Source organism: Cataglyphis hispanica, chromosome 21 (genome assembly GCF_021464435.1).
Source record: "Cataglyphis hispanica isolate Lineage 1 chromosome 21, ULB_Chis1_1.0, whole genome shotgun sequence".
Taxonomy (NCBI): domain Eukaryota; kingdom Metazoa; phylum Arthropoda; class Insecta; order Hymenoptera; family Formicidae; genus Cataglyphis; species Cataglyphis hispanica.
This window is the reverse complement of record NC_065974.1, coordinates 4,550,497-4,569,734: the sequence shown is the minus strand read 5'-3', so window position 1 is coordinate 4,569,734 and position 19,238 is coordinate 4,550,497. Positions and strand designations below refer to the sequence as shown.

The window sequence follows — 19,238 nt, the reverse complement described above, 5'->3', positions numbered from 1 at the left end:
TTTCAAAAACTAAGCAGAGTTTTTAGAGAAAACCATTTTGTTTTTAGAGAAAAACATTTTGAACAAAAATTGTATGGCTTTGAGGGGAACATAAAATGATGTCATTGGTTTGACCTTGGATGGCATTGTTAAGGTCAAGTCAAGGTCACCTTTAATTTCTTAAATGGAATCCCCCTTTTTTATTGCATATTCTTATAGCTTATGTCGAGAACTTTCCAAAATACTATAATAAAGTATTTTTTTATTAAAAATTTTTTGAGTTATTTTGTATTTTAATCTGACATATTTTAGTATAAAATATAAAATATCTCGAAAATTATTTAGTTTTCGATAATTGTATCGTAATACTTTTATATATAGAATAATAAGAATAAATCAAATGGTGTACAGAAAATAATTGTTTTAAAAAAAAAGTATGCAATTATTTGCAATACATTTTTCTATATAACAATTATTTATTTTTTCTTTAGTATATATACAGGGTGTCCTGAAACTTTTGACACACCTGAAGTGTGAAGATAAATTGAATCAAACTGAGTCGAAAAGTCCTGTAACATTTTTTCGTATAACGTCTAATAAAAGAGTTATTATTGAGTAAAGTCTGGCCAATCATCGCTGATCTTTAGTCAAGCGCACGTTGGTGAGCCGCGCGTCTGATATTGTGCGTGAGCGTTCAGCTGTTACAGCGACGCCCCACTACCAGGCGCGCGGCTCACTGACGTATGCCCGGCTAAAGATTGGCGCTGATTAGCCAGACTTTACTCAATAATAACTTCTGTCTGAAGTGTTATAGAGGAAAATGATACAGGACTTTCCGACTCAGTTTGGCCCAATCTACCTTTACACTTTGGGTGTGTCAAAAGTTTCAGGACACAATGTATATATAGAAGTTTGTAATATCCATCTAGGATTCTAATCATAGATAGCTCATTTATAGATAAAATGTAAAAACAATAAAAGATCAAGGAATACACGAATGAAAACAAGTTGTTTGAAACTTCAGTTTATATATTGAAATTATCATGACATTCAGTGACGTTTTTATCATATAGTGATTTATTGTATATTCGAGCAATTAATATACTTCTTAAGACGTATATGAACGTACCAGTATCGAATAGCATAAAAGATTAAATGGAATAAGTGGATAAGGTCATGGCATTTTTTCAATTGCTTCTTAAAGCTAGAAAAGTTGAAAAAGCTAGGTTAAGCTATGAGGATGAGAAATTGAGATCGATTGAGATCTTCGAAGGTGTCAAGCCACGTTTCACTTTGAAGCAGCGCCTCCGACGAAAGAGATTAAAGTAAGCCCCACTAACTTCTTGAAGCAATGACCTACCTACACACAATCGATATTAATGTTAATCTTTAGAAATTTTTCTCTCTGATATTTTATTATATTTACCTTTAAAAGTGTACAAGTGTTTTTACCAGATTTTTGGTATTTATTTAACGCCCCATAAATTCTCCTTTATATTTAATTATTTTATACAATTAAAAAGAAAAAAATTAAACTGTTATGTGAAATCATATTTCTATAGATGCAGAAAGAGGGTTAAAAATTTCTGGAACCGCATAATTTCTCCCTTAAAATATACTTGGCTTCATAAAAAAGTGAAGCTTCTTCGCACGGATGGCACGCTCGAGAATTATATTCTGAAGAGTTTATTCGGGTTTTTGGGCGGTATATTTCTCACATATATGTTCTTCGTATTTTTCGTGATTCAATTGAACTTCACCCTTACGTCTGCCACGATGTTATGCTCGGTTCTTGGAATGATTCTCACGCTCGGATTGGCATTTTCTTACCGCGCGAGGTGATTTCTTACGAATTTCAGTGATAACACAAATATAAAGATACAAACATAAATTATTATGTATGTAAAATATATAAAAATCCCAAATCTATAGATTATTTTAAAAAAACAAAAATCAAAATTATCTAAAATTTTTATCCTGTTATACAAGATGTCTCATTTTAAATGACGACCTCAAATATCTCTTGAACAATGCATTTTGGAGAAAAATGTTTCAGATGAAAGTTGTAGGATTCAAAGGGGCCCAATAGACAATCTCATTATTAATCTTATTATCTATTTATTTATTTATCTTATTTATCTTTATCTATTTATCTTACTATAGATATTAGATCGGGGATCCGTGTTGGATCCAGTCAGGCCCAAGTCAATTTTTTCAAACGGAAATTCCCATATTTTATTACATATTTATTTAGCTTATCTCGATAGCTTTTTAAAACACTATAATAAAGTATTTTTTAATTAAGTAATTTCTGAGTTATTTGATATATTAATCTGACATATTTTGATACAAAATACAAAATATCTCGTAAAATATTTAGTTTTCGATATTGTTATCGCAATACTTTTATGTACAGAATAATGAGACGTATTAATTGATGTAAAAAAAAACAAATAATAATTAAAAAAAAAATATATTGTAAATAATTACATACTTTTTCTTAAAAATTATTATTTTCTTTATACCAGTTGACACACACACACACACACACACACACACACATACATACATACATACATACATACATATATATATATATATATATATATATACATATATATAAGAAACATTTTTCTCTAAAATGCATTATTCAAGTAATATTTGAGGTTGTCATTTAAAATGGGACATCCTATATAAAAAAATAAAAATTTAAGATAATTTTAACATGTATATATATAGAGTATTATTTTCTTTAACACATTTTTCTACAAGTATTTATAAATAAATAGGTGTTATGTATTCTTACTGCTGCCGCAATTTTTTTCTAAACGTGGCAGACAGGCCTTGATGGCCTATGCCTTTATTCTAACTATTACCGGACCGGGAAAGAATACCTTGCACAATACCAGTGTCCTTTCGGAGTCTTTAATCTGTGGACAGGTAAGCTCTTATAGGTAAGTTCATTTATATATTCCTATTATGTCTACGCATTATCCGGCTGATACTTCCTTGAATCTATTATCGGTTTTCTTAGTTTTACAAATTGTTAGATTCTTTGTTTGATTAATCAACACTTATTCAAGCACTATTCGCTCCATATTACTTCTACATTATCAAATCATTAAATTCTCGTGAGATTATTTAAGCTTCTTGATTTGTTATTATTTTAAATCTCTCTTACTAATATAAATTGCATCTGTAGGAGCAGTTAAAGCAAGTCTTAAAAAATGTAATTGACTTAATAAAAGAGCCATTCTACGCTCTGAAAGACGCGATATCGAAAGTAATAAAAACAGTGAAGATGGTTGTAAAGAAGATTCAGCGAACTCTTGTGGCTATCAAACGACTCGTGCTTAGTATACGTAAGTCACGTACTTCGCCTCGCGATTTCGCGAATCCATCGATCATTGTAACTCGGAAAATGTATCTTTCAGTGAGAGTGATCACGTCGGTTTTTCAATGGCTTGGCAGCATCGTGAATATCTGCAACAAGAAACTGGGTACGCCGTTCGACAGGTGTCAGAGAGTTTTCGATGGCGCGGTGACTGACTGCAAGGCGAAGCTTGGCCCTCTTTTCGAATGGGTATGCAATTTGACGTACATCGTGGGCGCCTTGTGTTACATAGTGAAACCTTTAGACTTCATTTGCATGCTCGTCTCTTACATTGCCGATACTATAGTTGATGCTGTACGCAAAAGTAAGTTTCTCTTTTTTAATTAATTATTTTTTTTCTTTTTCTTTCACAAAAAATTTATAACATTTTAAACTTTAAGCAACATTTTTAAATAAAAATTTGCAGTTTTAAAAAAAAAAAAATATTAAAAATCTACAAATACAGATATTTATAAAGCTTTACGAAGCCTTTAAATATTTTCATATAAACTTCACGGAAATAATTTGAAAAAAGATCTCGTTCTCAAACAGAAATCAAGAAGTTCACTCGCCATATAAAAGCGATGTTTTACGTCAAAGTGAAATTTTCGCATTCTTTCCATTTTGAAACGAATCAAAGTAAAACTATCGAAGATATATCGACTGCTATAATCACTGAGGTGCGATCGAGGACCGATAAATTTTTGGCTGCTTTTGATTGGATGAGTTTTATGGCCAGCTTTTTTATTTTGTTCATGCTACTGAGGTAATATTAAAGACATTATTTTAACAAGCTGCAATTTAATATTCGATAAATCGAGATATTTTCCAGAATTATACATTATCGGCACAAATGGTTAACGAACGATCGTTTCGATAATCGATATCTGACTGATGATCTGCGCACTATCGATTTGATAAGAACGCGTCAGGAAAAGGAAACCATATTACCGTTAAACCGTCGCGAAAGAAATCAATATATTCCATTAACGTCCATCACGTTGATTAGGGTAGAGAAAGTAAAACTCGCCAAATCCGCAGTCTTCTTGTGCATAACAACATTTAAAATCTGTATCCACATGATGGCGGATTACAGTCTTTATTGGATCCTTAGCACTATTAGGTTTCATGGACGGATCGAAGCAAAGGTATCTTAATTGCAAATATTGTTTAAAAAAATAATGTGTCTCGATATTTTATAAAGTTTGGAATACTTTGAATATTTACTAGGCAAAAAAAATATTAAAAAGCCTTTTCTTCTTCTACAGAAAAAGCAATATTCAAGTAGCTGCGACTTTGTCGCTTATAATCGGATTGAGATCAATAAAAAAACTTAAGGATGTATGTGACATATATCGAAATATTAACAAAAGCATTAAAATTTCATAGATTGTTCTACTATTTCTTCTGAATATTTGTGCGAAAACTAAGCACAATTCTCTTAACGGTTTGGAAGTTATTTAAATTTAAAGTTGCTATTGATTCTTATGGAAAATCGCCTATTGTAGCACTTATTGACAAATTTGACAAAGAAAAAATATTATCAATGAAATAAAAATTTTCTCATATATTAAGGAAATTCTAATAAATATTTGTGCAAAACTTGATTTAGATCCACTAATTTGTTTAAAAATTATTTACTAAAAATTGTAGAAAAATATTATCTGTCTCTTTTTCTCTTTCTGCAAATTACTTGTTATTCATTGTTTTTTGCAGTTGATTTCAGAGAATATTCACGATCAAAAGTTTTTGCTATAAATTAGGAAAAATATTAATTAAAACTATTTTTTTTTATGAAGACGTCAAAATCCATATTATTTTGTGATACTTTAATTTTTTTCATAACCCAAATTTATTTTTTTAATTTTTCAAACAGTATAAACGTAAGAAACATGTTTCCTTTTTAATTTTGACAATTTTTTGCTACTATTGTACATCCAGAACATCCTTAAAATTTCTAATTTCAGAATCCGTTAATCGAGTTCAATTGTCTTTATTTTTTATAAAATTACATTATGAAAAAGCGACATCAATTGATCAAATTTTTTAAAAGTTTAAAGTTTAACGGTGTTGAAGAAAAAAAATTGTAGCACGTTAATTAGATTTTAAAGAGCAAAGTTTTATCTTTAATTTGCTTTTTTAATAAATGTTCGAGTTTTTCTCGCCAAGTTATTTACACTGAAGTAAAATTGATCTATTGACTTTAAGCATTCATAATTAGTGAAAAAATTATCTCACAATGATTATTAAAAAAGCAATTTTAAAAAAAAGTCAGCATTTTAAAATGCCTTAATTGCCTTTTCAATCAATATCCATTGTTAAAGTGTAATCGTTACTTTAAAATCAAGTAAAAATTGCATTTTTATCCTTTTTCATTTAAATCAATGCAAATTAATAAAAAAACGCTAACATTTTTTAACTCTACAATATTTATAAGTAAAAAATATCCCAATTACTCATGCAAAAGACCGAAGCAATTAGTGCATTTTAAAGTATCGACTTCTATCTTTAAATTGCTGTTTTAATAATTATTGTGCGATAATTATTTTCACTACTTATTATGAACGCTCAAAATCAATAAATTGTTTTTACTTCAGTAACAAATAACTCGAAAAAAATCGTAGGTCATTCATTGAAAAAGCAAATTAAAGATAAAACTCTGCTTTTTAAAATCCAATTAACGAAATTGTGCTACAATTTTTTTCTCTTCAACATTCTTTGATAAACTTTTGAAAAATTTGATCACTCAACTGATGTCGCTTTTTTATAATATAATTTTATAACAAATAAAAACAATTGAACTTGACTAAAACTAGAAACTTCAAACATTGTAACGCTTTTTTATTGATCCTAATCCGATTACATGCGACGATGTTGCAGCCACTTGAAAATTGCCTTTTCTGTAGAAGAAAAAAAGTGGTCCTTTAATTTTTTTGCATAGTACATATTCAGTTTTTAAATAATTATTGATTTGATTCCATGATAAATACAATATAAGAGAAAGAGGAACTAAAAAATCAAAATATACATTTGCAATATATTTTAAAAATTGAATTGAATTGATCGAACTATCTGTTAGCTTAGAAGTGTGATTTTGTTATCGTGACTCGCGCGAAGTGCTGGAATATCAGTAGTCGGATATACGATGACGTAGAACAATCACAATGAAAAGTAATATCGCGTGATGTGATGGCAAAAAGTACATATCGATCTCTAGGTCCAACGACCCAATTCTGTAGGCGTCTATGTGTCTGGTAACGGCTATCTTGCCAACCTTTATCGAAGTATCGTGAAAGCCTTCACGCCGCACGCAAAGGATATGGAGATCGATACGATGCCCTGCCTTCCAGATCCCATCCCTCCCGATCTAGATAGATATACGCAGATTATGACGCTGATCGGTTTCTGTTGGATCATGGCGATATTCGAACCATACGGATTGAGATTGCGGCACGTTGTGATGTGCAAATATTATCCGGAAAGAGCCAAACAAAGAGCCGCTTGGTTGTACAATCATATAATCAGGTAATGCACCTGTTCAATTAGCTATAGCAAAGTATTTGATTTATAAGCAATATGAAATAAGTACTTTCTATATCAAGTTTTGGTCTAATTGCTGTAAAAACAAATATTAATAAAATTTAATTAATAATCACATTATTAAACGTTACACTTTATTATTTAACTGTTGATGAAATTTCTCATCAAAATAAAGATTCTTCTTAAACCGTTTTTAAAACACCGATCGAGAATAAAACTCTTGTTTCGATTAACCGTACAGCACGGTTACTTCACTCGCGTTTACTTTGCGAGACATCAATTTCATGCATACAAACCGCATCTAGTTAATGGATCCAAACTCGTGCAGATCGAGAGGAAGTTTTCTGAAAATTGCACGGCGCCAGTTGCGCCGCAAGTTCGGCATGACCGAGGGAGAGAGAATAGAGAGGGTCACGTTCAGAGAGCGATGCCTGGCGATCTGCCCTTTCCTGAACAAGTTATTCCCTCGAAAGGAGAATATGTGTCTTCTGTGCGGTGCCGTGGAACGTCCCGATCAGGAACCGCACATTAAATGCGCCACACCTGATTGCGTCGGTTTGTTCTGCATTCAATGCTTCGCGGACTTGCAGAATCTCTGCACGATTTGTCGATCGCCCATCGAGTACGGCGATTTGTCGGACATGAGCGAAGAAAGGTGAGCTCCGTTAATAAATCATATGCGAAATAGATAAGTTAATTTTTCTTTTTTTTTTTTTAAATCAAGTTAAGTTTAAAGTTAATGGCAAAAATGAACTAAAGTTAGTTAAGTAAAAATTAACTCAGTTAAAATTAAGTTAAAAGATTATTAACGCATTAAAGTTAAAAATTAATTTTCTGTCCAACAGCGAATTGGCACATTCTTGAGACAAACTTGTTGTACGTTAAATAAAATATTCGCATTACAATCAACCATCTTCACACAATTTTAATATGAATTATTTTAACTTGCATAAAGAAAATTAATAAATTAATGTTAATGCATTTAAAAATAATTAGTTTAAATTAAAAGTTAACATGTTTAAAATTAAAAGTTATTAACCTTTCAATTTTTTAACTTAATACTTTTAACTTCAACTCTTAACTGTTACTACTTTAATTAGTTACTACTCAATCTAGATCATATGTCACATTTTCAACGAAGAATTTGACAAAGTATGAAAACGATAGTAATATAAGCTATTTATTGCGCGTTGCGAACAATGTAATTTAAAAACAATTAATTAATGTAATTTAAAAACATAAATTATTATTTATGAATATTAATTATATAATTTTTATTTCTACTATAAGTTTAAAAAAAAAATATATATATATATATATATATATATATATATATATACTATAATTTTTTTTTAATAAAATATTTAATAAAAATCATATTTGCATTTTATTACAATCTAAAAACACTTATAATTTTATAATTAAAACATAATATCGTATAAAAATGTGCATAACGTAATTATTTTTTTATTAAGTTTGATTATGATGACACGATTATATTTTTGATCGTATCAGAGATTCATCGGATGATCAACTGATAGCAAAGAAGGAACCAGTACCGATAGGTATCGATAAAGAAGAGGAACCAATTATAAAAGAAAAACCTAAAGAAGAAATACCAGAAGAAAGAATAGAAGAAAAATTGCCAGAAGAAGAAATACCGGAAGAAAGACTGCCAGAAGAAAAAATAATACCGGAAGAAAGACTTCCAGAAAGAGAAATAATACCGGAAGAAAAAATAATACCGGAAGAAAAACTACCGGAAGAAATACCTCTAGAAAGAATAATAGAAGAAAGAATGCCGGAAGAAAAAATACTCGAAGAAAAAGAGAGAGAAAAAATTGACGAAATAATCATAGAAAAAAAGGATAAATCCGTTCAAACAGATGACGATATCGATGAAAGTAGTTCAGAGTCGATCTATAGTTATAGTATGTACAGTAATTATGTATTTTTGCGCTACATGTATTCATATTACAAAAAAAAAAAAAAAATACAAGTTTATTCCAAATCTACAATTTACCTCACGACTTAGAAAGTCGATTGAAAATCAAAATGATAAAAATAATCATTGATACATGTTTTAGCTTATCAGGAAAGATCATCACGAGAGATCGAAATTGAGCGTCGAAAAACGCCTTTCAAAGACATCGAAGCACAAAAAATAAGAGAAGACGTTACGATTCAAGTGAGATGTTGCTTTATTCATCTCAAGATCTTAATTTATTATATATTATTTAAAGAATAATAGGGACTTGTTTGTACAACAAAATCAATTTTTCAAGAATGCAAATACATAATCTTTTTTCTAATTGATGAAAATATATAACTGTACATTTCAACAAACAAAAGAAAGAAAAGAAACTAATTCATAAACATATCTTGTATGTAATATTAATTATAATTGAAATTAAAATAAAATAATAATTAATTATTAAATAAGAGAAAACTAAATTATCGGTTTTATTTCATAAAACCGATTTTAATCTTCTCAGTAAAAAGGCATTATTTTAATTAAATTAATAAGAAAAAAATAAATTGACCTTAATAATTAATAATATCGATAATGGAGAGAACTAAGCTGTAAATGTATGGTCAGATTTTTAACGATCCATTGGCGAAGGAAATTACCTCGAGCAGCGAGGATCCGACGTCCTGTTTCGTGCTGAGAGCTCGTAGAAGGCTTCGTACTAGGTTGAAAAGGAAATCCTGCTCTTCCCCGCGCAAGGACGATTCCAGCTCGTCTACGTCGATAGCGAATACCGAGTCTTGGCCCACAGAGGAACTAGATGAAGAAGAGGTGGTTCACATCGAGATGGACGATGGCTCCGAGAAGCTACTCTTAAAAGACGACGTTGTCAAAGAGAAGAAACGGAGCCACGTAAGGAGAATCCTTGCTGCGCTCACGAAAATTCCTTGGCTGGCAAAGGAAACGGTATGCGATAAAATAACTTCTTGTTACTTCGCTGACGTGTATCCACTTTATTTTTAATCAATTATTTCTACGCTGGCCATTTACGTCGAATTTTCATTCCCTTTTAGAAGAGCGATAGCGAATGGCGAACGAGAAAACCGTCTCTCGTAGACAGAATAGCTCGGATGCTTCGTGGAGCTCGATATGTCTCGCCTGTTCGAACGAATATCTATCGACGAATCCGTACTACGAAAAAGGAGGCGAAGTGTAAAGAGACTACCTCTGATTCCACGTCTACCTCCGACGAAGAAAATGAACGGAGCACGCTCCTGAAGACACACGATCGGCAAGTAGACTGTTTACCAATCATTTCGGACCATGACGATTCCGAAGATAATATTTACAACAGAAATTATGATTCACATCGTGCACGACGCAGGACGATTTGTCGTCAACCAGACTCACATGTACGAGCTGACGGTGTAAAGTTGAAATATCCTCACGAGAAGGAATTTGCAACAAAAAAATTACCGAGGTAAAATTTTTAATGAATATTAATATATAATAAATGAGAGGCTGATGTGCATGATATATAGTTATTTTGTGTTTATATAATATAACGTGTTTTAGGTATCTGCAGCCGATTTCAAAGGATACGGTATATTTCGAAGTAGACGAGATCAAAGACTCGCAATTAAAGCGGAGATGCGTTCATCCAAGAGAGCGTATTAATATTTTATCAGATACATCCTTCGATAGTCAGGAGACTAATAAGCGAAATGTCTCTAGTGATTTTACTCGCGTATGCTATAGCTATTTCTTAGTTCCGTGATAATCTTAAATTTTCAATATCGATGTGTGCGCGCAGAAACTTACACAACAAGTAAAAAATTGTGCAAATTAGAAACTTGCATATTGCTTCCTCATAATTTTATTTCCTCCCCTTTATAATATGAGTAATCTATTTTTAGAAAAATTCAAAATTTCATAAAAAATTGATGATTTTCATCAATTCTCATCAAATTCAATACCAACCATCCTTTAATGATATTCTATTCATATCATAAAAATATTTAGACCGATATCTCAAAATTTTTGGAAGTTCGGAAGACATCTTTTTTTTTTTAATTCAAAATTTTATAAAAAATGAACTTCCCCTTCACCGATCCTACCCAAGTACAATATCCATTAACCTTCAACAATACTCTATTCATATCAAAAAATTCAGCCCGTTATCTCAAAATTTACGGAAGTTAAAGCAATCACATTCTTTTGGTGCACATACATACATACATACACACATACAGACATTTTGTAAAAATATGTTTTTTTTTATGTATTAAAACATTCTGAACACATTGGCATCAAAATTTGAAAAAAAAAAAATTTCCACAAAAACAAAGCTTCCTCTATGAGGAAGCAAAAATAGAAATATATAATTTTATACAAATTAATTAAAATGTATATATATATATCTATTTATATATGTCTATTGTATTGATTATATATATATATATATATATATATATATATTTCTTATATTTTATTTAAAATATCAGAAATTTTTTATTGTAAGTATATTTAATTCTACTGTATTAAACTATACATTAATGAAAGCTGAATTTATTTAGATTTCCTGCACTTGCACACCACAAACATTTTGCGATATTAAAAAAGACAATGAAGTTTGTCAATCGGTTATGAGTACCATAACCGAACATAATAAGGAAATATCTGAAACGAACGGAATGTCGGAAGCAGGCAACGAATTACTGACTATCGATTGGCAAAAATCAGGTCAGGGGATAGTGATTTTCGATTTAAAATTCTACACGAAGAAGAGAACAGAATATTTAATCAAACTGCTTATTCGTATAATTTGCAGGAAAGAAGAGAAGGGAAATTGTCGCTACGGAAGGAATATCAGTAGATGCTGAGATAGATATTGAGCCAGATCAAAAGCAAAAAATTCCAGAAAAAGTTGTAATTGGAGCTAATCGGAGAAAATCATTAGCGAAAAACGGCGAAGGGATTGTAGAGTTAAATGATATTGCGGAAGAAAAAGACGGAAAGAGATATTCTGTCAAAGAAGGACAAACTGAAAACCTAGAAGTAGCGAGTAAAGACGTGAAAGCATCAAGAGTAAATGAAAAAGCTCAGTTGTACGATCCGTTAGCTAGTTTGCTGCTGTACGGCGTCACGTACCAAGGAAAAGGGCGTGAAAAATTTGTGGAGAAAAAATTAACGAAGCAACCGGAAGCAGCGGAGGAAGCATGTATAGGCGATACAGAAATGGCAAAATCCACGGAGTTTGAAGAAGACATTAAAATGTTGCAGAAAGACGCAGAGATCATTGCGCGTGAAATTAGAGGATCTACGAAAATACCCGAGAAGAGTATCCAAACGAATCTGCAAAAATTTAAAAAATACAAGAAAAGTGCAAAGACACCGCATACTGATGCCAAAATTTTCAAAGCTTGCTTAAAAGAAAAAAAGGACCAGAGAGACGAGAAAGGACGAAAAAGCTGGATCGATAAATTCAAATATTATAAGGAAAGGTATAAAATGTATATGACGGAAAAAATATTAAAAATTATAATTAATTCACACATCTCATGCAAAAAAAAAAAAATTATAACTCGATGTTTTACAGTGAATCTGATAGTAGTTCACCAAGACAAGAACGAACTTGTGACAAGGCAACGTTAATTAAAGAGAAGCAATATAACAGAAGAAGAAAGCGAAGAAAAACTTGTGATCGCGATGTGCAAACTCAAAGACAATCCAGGTAATATACACATGTTTTTAAGTCTGACATAGTTTCTGATATCATTGACTGTTCAGTACGCGACACGCAGAAGAATTTTTCCGTACAAATCGAGCAGAAAGACATTCCGATGTTCAAAGACATGGAAGAATCGCTTCCACGTTTGGATCAGCCACTGAATTAAGGAAAGATCGTCAAATTCAGTGTAATATTCGCGATATGAGAAATGTTCGAGGAAGGCAGGGTGGTGCTTGTGTTTCAAAGTTTACAAACGAGCCAGAAGTTTGGTCTTGTAATGTTCAACCGCAATTTAGGACACCTGACCAAATAATCCACTGTCAAGATTATAATGATTGGAATCAACGGAAATTTTTGCTTCCATGTAACGTTGCACACGAACCTTACAGATATTGCAAACAAGCTAAAAATACTTATGCAGATGAAGCTTCACGTTATGTTCCAAGTTGTGCAGAAGTTTGTTCATCAGAGCTAGCAAAAATAAGGTACTAAAAAAGGTGATATTTCAACGACGAAAAATTGTCTTTAACGTCAAGTTAAATAAAATGCTTAAAGAAAGTGTATTAATCTTTAAAATAAGAGACAAATTTTTACTTTTCTTATAATTATTGCAGTTCATTACCAGAGAAATCACAGCAAACGAGAAAGACAAAATACGATGTTAATGTCCGCGAAACCAGATTGGAGACACCTATGTTGAAAAAATATCTACCGCCGTATCAAACACCGGGATTAATAGAAGAATTGAAGGAACACGATAGGATGAGATTAATTCAGGAACGCGAAGCTAGAAGATGGACGACTTTGAACGCTCTTCGAAGCATGAAGGATTCATTAAGCGCTAAATCAAGAGATCCTGTATCCTATGATACATCCATTACATGCGGTGCTCATGAATCAGTCAGCAGATTAACTTCAGTAGGAAAATTTGTCTTACTTTTATATTATCTGAAAGTTGATAGAGAATTTTTAAACTTTTTTTTTTGTGTATTTCATATGATTTGTAATGTGTTATATCAATGCAGTTTGATATATTTTCTTTTTTTTTTAATTATAAGCATTTAATAAATAAATCAATTCTTTTATTATTATCCTTAATTAATCGTAATGTGCGGTTGTTAGAGATTATGTGTATTATTATGATTATATACAACAATGTGCAGACATTGTGGGGATAAAAGGTTAAAGATATATAATATCTCTCATATGATACTTTCCAAGGTCTCTACAAAGCTAAACGAGGGGAATAACCTTCCTTATCAAGAAACGCAAATCTTTAAAGATGTGATGTGTGAGTTTCGGAAGAAGGTGACGGAAACCGAAAGGCCTCTAATATCACTATTCCAGCGCGTAGACAAACGTAAAGAATTAAAACAATTGTTTCCACCTACAAAAGATCGTAGAGGAATTATGTCAAAGTGTAACAAAGCTGTTAATTGGCTTAAGGTATAATTAAAATTTAATCAAATAAGCAAAAAAAAAGGAAATTATCAGAAATTAGGATATATTCATATATTTTATATATTTTATATTTTTGTCATATTTTATATATTTTTATATCTTGTCATTCAAAATGCTCAACCCAAGGCAATTTAAAATTAATTCACGCTCTTCAGTCGTTTTGTATATAAATATTTTTTGTTTTAATATAATATAATTAATATTGTAATTAATATCTGCATTTTCAGCCAATGCATGAGAAATACGAAGAAGAGTGCAGTATAATCCACAAAGCAAAACAAAGATTTCAAAGTGAATCGTTTAGCGAAATGTCATCGATTTGTAATTATCCTGGCAAACATCATCGATCTGGTGTTTCGACTTCAGCCGATGAGACCACGGATAATAATGATGATGTCCTATAAACCTATCGTAGTGTTGCCATGAAGAATCTTTGTAATTAGATTAGAATTTTATTATCCAAATGTTTTAATAATTATAAAATTTTTAACAAATTTTATTTCAAATATTGATAAGTTCTATAAAACCAAAAATTTAAAAAAAGGGCGTGCAATAGAGAAAATTAATTTATTAGCATTATAGAATGTCATAAAATTAAAATACGATTAATGACAATTTGTATTATAAATGTATTAAAAATATTTCTCACATAGTTGTGATTTAATTAAATAATTAAAAAATTCGTGTTACTTATATTTGTGGGTGTTATACGCGAGTGTAATAACTTAATTTGGCTTTAATTAAGCCTATGCTAATCATATGTTTAATTAAACAATACGCTGCTGTTAATATATCTGTTCTAAAACAACTATAAATCAAAAGTACAACAGATTTCTCGGTAGTACCGAATATTTCTACCAAACAATATTGATTCGTATATTTAATCAGTCGGCATAAGCCAAGGTTATCATATAAGAATTGATCTACTGTAGTTCTTAAAGCGAATAGATGACTGTATTTTCAGGTAAAATTTGTTAAAAAGGCTTATAAATTACAAAAAATTCTAATTATGGAAACGCAATTAACAAGCTAAATAATACATCAATTAATTAATCTTTTTTAAAAACCAGTAAAATGAGAGAATAATAAATAAAATCAAAGTTCCTGAGAATGCAATTGATCACTTTTGTTTTTAAGTTGCGTTTTTTAATTATATTTCCAGATTAATTTTAATAATTTCTTAGATTATTTATTATTATTATTTTAATAATCAAAAATATTTTCTATTTTGTAATCAGTATAAAAGTGCCTTTCGCTGACACTCGACTCTTATTTTTATCAAAAAACATCATGTGACTAAAATAATGTACTAATTTGTCATTTTTATTCACGTAATATCTTTTGATGCTAAAAATGAGTATCGAGCGTCAGCATCAAAAGGCACTTTAAGAAGAGAAACCGCAATGTAACAGCTAAAAAAAAAACTATTTTTAATAATTTTTTTTCTAGTAAATAATTTCTTTTTCCGGATTGCATTATTAACATCACAAAGTACATAATTTAAATTACCTTTTGTAAAATTTTTGTTAAAAAATATTAATATTTATAGCTGCAATAGCCTATATTGTGAGCTTTAAAAAAGACAGGCTCCGAAGCAGAAGAGAAAACAAGTATTTTCTTAAAATATGAGGCAATAGTTTCAGTTGCACGTTATGGATTTTTGGATAAATAATTTTTTTTCATTTTTTTTGTAATGTTAAAAAACAGAGGTCAATCGATTTTGGAACTTTTTCCTTCCAAAGTCCGTCATTTTGAAACAAATTATTATTTTTTAAATCCATATGTGCAACTGAAGCTATTGTTTTATATTTTAAGTAAATATTTTTTTTTTTTTTGTTTCAAAGCTTCCGTTGGCTCGCTACGCGTGCGCCTGTATTTTAAAGCGGTTCACACTATTGTAAAAATAATATATCAATATTATTTAACAAAAATTTGACAAAAAGTAGTTCAAATTATGTGAATAATGTGATGTAAAAAAAAATCAATTATTTACTAGAAAAAAAAAAGAACCTTAAAAATAGCCTTTCTTTTAGCTGTTATACTGGTTTTCTTCCCTAACAGATGTATACTTTTTCATCTTGTCCAACATGTAGAATATTTTTATATACATATAGTAATAAATTCCAAGAGTCTCGACCCTAAGTAAAAATTCATATTGAAGATGAAATAATTCGGTTTAATAAAACTCAGAATTAATCATATCTGACATGTTATAAAAATGAAAGGCATGTAATTTATTTTTTGATATTCTATTTTTTTTTTGTCATTAGAAGAAGCCATTATTCAATGTCAGTATAATGTGACAGTTAACCAAGTAGTTCAAATTTTTAAGTATGAATAAAGAGTGACAAGAAATGTGTGTATTTTTAGAAATTAATAAGAAAGAAATATAAGAAAGAGAGAAAGAACAGGGCATTTTATATAGTAGTAAAGCTTAAGGAAATCATGAAAAACGGTAATGGGATTAAGAAATTTGTTCGACCAGAGATGATTAGCATCAAAAATCGAAACGAGCGGAAAAGCGATACATTCTCAAACGACAAAGAATTTAAAGACTCAAGGGACAGGACACAATATTTTCTACATGAGAGACACTCCTGCGCAATACAACCGTAGCTTATCCTTTTCGTGACTTATGAAAGATTAAAGATTATATTTCTTCGCAGACGATCAATTCATTAATCTTGAACCCCTATATTAGTAACGAAATTGAAAAAGGATAAGAAGAAATTTTAAAAACCTTGACTTTTGACGTAATTGAGGGGAAAAGAAATAAGATATTATGAAAGCACAAGAGTTAGGAAATGAAGTATATAAAAATGATAAGAAAGCGCGGGAAGCGAATTGCATGCGCGCTTTGAAAACATGCAGAGAAGAGAAAATCAATAGAGAAACTTGCGCGAATGTATCGGCGAGAAAGAAATTGCTCGTGCACGACGAAAGCATCAATTCGATAAAGCTGAATGAGATAATTAACAAAGAGATAAACAATTCTATTAAAAAGATCAACAATTCTATCAAAGACACGGTGCAAACTATCGTGAAACAGTACTCAATGGTACCTAGGATGCAAGTATCCATTTTGGGAATTTTTCATACTCTCTCTCCGTAGATATTTTATAGTTTTTAGAAGAATAAAGCAAACAAAGATATTGATTCAATTAATGTCAAAAAGACCTTTTTATTTCTTCAAATGTATAAGAATAAAATTGGTTAAACAAGAGTGATAAAAATAAATTTCTTTCAAATAGGAAGAGAAAAAGCCGATTTTGCCTTGCTTGAAGGATTCTGAACAAAAATCCCAAGTGTATCAATCTCATATAATGGAAAAATATCGTAACAACTTGCCCAATGTTTGTAACAATCGACAAACAACACGTCATGCTTCACGTCAATATAATTATCTGTCCATGTGCGATAACTCGTATCCATACACCAAAACACGCAAGAATACAATACCGTTGCCTGTGAAAAATAAAGTTAACAACGAAAGGAAAAATAAAAAATCACCGAATAACGTAAATACCGACAATCGAAAAATGACCGGAAATGTCAATATTTATATTTGCTCGGAAACTAAAGATAGTAACCAGGTAAACAATGAATAATCTTTTTTTTTATATCAAATATAATATTTAAAAGTATAAAATATTTAAATGTATTATGTAAAAAAGTAATTGTCAATATATAAAAAGAAAGATATTAAATTTATTTTACATAATTAATATAAAAAAATTTTTTAAGCTCCTTATTGAGAAAACCTATAACAGAATAATAGTGATTCCATAAATTCATAGAGAACAAAAACATCAAATATTAAAATTAATTATATCTTGTAATTATTTCTTGTAATTATTATAATTGTTTCTTGTAGTTATTATTTTGCTATACCATAATATTATATAATGTTACATAAAATAAAATTATCACAATAACTCTTTTATAATTAACTATAATTAAACATATATATAGGAAAACAACAAGAAAAAATCGAAGCCTCGATTAAGCACAGACACAATAACTACAAGTTCCAATACAACTACTGAACAATTAAATTCACGAAGCGCCAGCATATCATCGTGCAAGCTAATAAACAGCATACAAGAGAAACGAAAGAAATTGCAAGCGCAGCAGCCGTCCAATTCTATTTACCAAAAGTGCAGCAGCGATAACATCGTTTGCGATAACAAAACATTGTGCAGGACTTCGGCGGAAGAATCGAGCGAGTTCAGCAAGGAGCAGATAAATGTCAACGACAATGACGTCGAATGCAAGGACACGATCTCATCGACTAGGGACGGTTGCTGTTGTAAGGATATGAGTTTCAGCAGTATGGATCTTGGGCAGGATCTATCGGATTCTGCAGTTCCATGCTCAGATTTTAGTGTGTGCGACAGTCTTAGACCTTTACAATCTTGGGACACTATTTATCCTTCAAAAGCGAGAACCATGTTGAATGCCAGTGACGCCTCTTTATCAAATGCGATTTGCACGAACGTGGAACAGAGGGTTTGCGATAAAAGTGACGTTCAAAGTAACGTTTGCGAAAATAATAGTGCATACACGATATGCCATGCGATTGATGGCAGCAGGTGGTTACCGAAATCGATTTACACAGATTGCGTTACATACGATAAAGTTCTTAAAGAGCGTATCGTAGACGAGTGTAAATATCGAAATAGAAAACTTCAGGATTCGGTACTAAATCGTAATAATGTCTGGAAGAGACACATGGAATATAAACTATCGCAACAATTTTTCGAAAGTTGCCAAAGGGAGAACGCTGGTCGACAACGATCCACATGTAGTTGTATTGCGGAAGAGGAAGAAGATTGCTTGAACGAGGGAAAGTTTCTTGAAAGTGTATGCAATAATACAAAATGTTTAGAAAAGAGATCCGTTTGCCGGACACCTTCTAGCAAATTAGTCGAGACTGCAACTGTATGCGAGATACCGTTTAATACTATTGGAGAATGCGTGCAGCAAACGTGCGAGAGTATGTTCGAGGATCCAATGGAATGTCTGAAAGGCAAATGTAACAAGAATTTAAAAATGCTGTCTGTTTGCCAAAGGTTTCCTACTAAATTAGATGAAAATGCAACTATATGCGAGAGTGTATCGTTCAGCGTTGCTAGAGACCGTTTCGAGAAAATGCAAACGTGCAAAAGTACGTTCGAGAATTCCGT

General features: G+C 30.8%; 1 protein-coding gene across 1 annotated transcript; it reads left to right on the top strand.

Moving 5' to 3' along the window:
• Positions 1–1,155: 1,155 nt before the first annotated feature.
• Positions 1,156–14,456, top strand: LOC126857498 (uncharacterized). Its single transcript, XM_050606962.1, has 22 exons — positions 1,156–1,304; positions 1,542–1,817; positions 2,769–2,919; positions 3,182–3,341; positions 3,414–3,677; positions 3,905–4,118; positions 4,185–4,500; positions 6,570–6,877; positions 7,221–7,547; positions 8,408–8,692; positions 8,801–8,823; positions 8,980–9,080; positions 9,492–9,827; positions 9,935–10,341; positions 10,437–10,608; positions 11,438–11,603; positions 11,692–12,364; positions 12,460–12,594; positions 12,651–13,076; positions 13,206–13,509; positions 13,813–14,037; positions 14,280–14,456. Exons 1-22 carry the CDS (start codon positions 1,156–1,158, stop codon positions 14,454–14,456), a joined length of 5,595 nt encoding a protein of 1,864 aa, XP_050462919.1.
• The last annotated feature ends 4,782 nt before the right edge of the window (positions 14,457–19,238 follow it).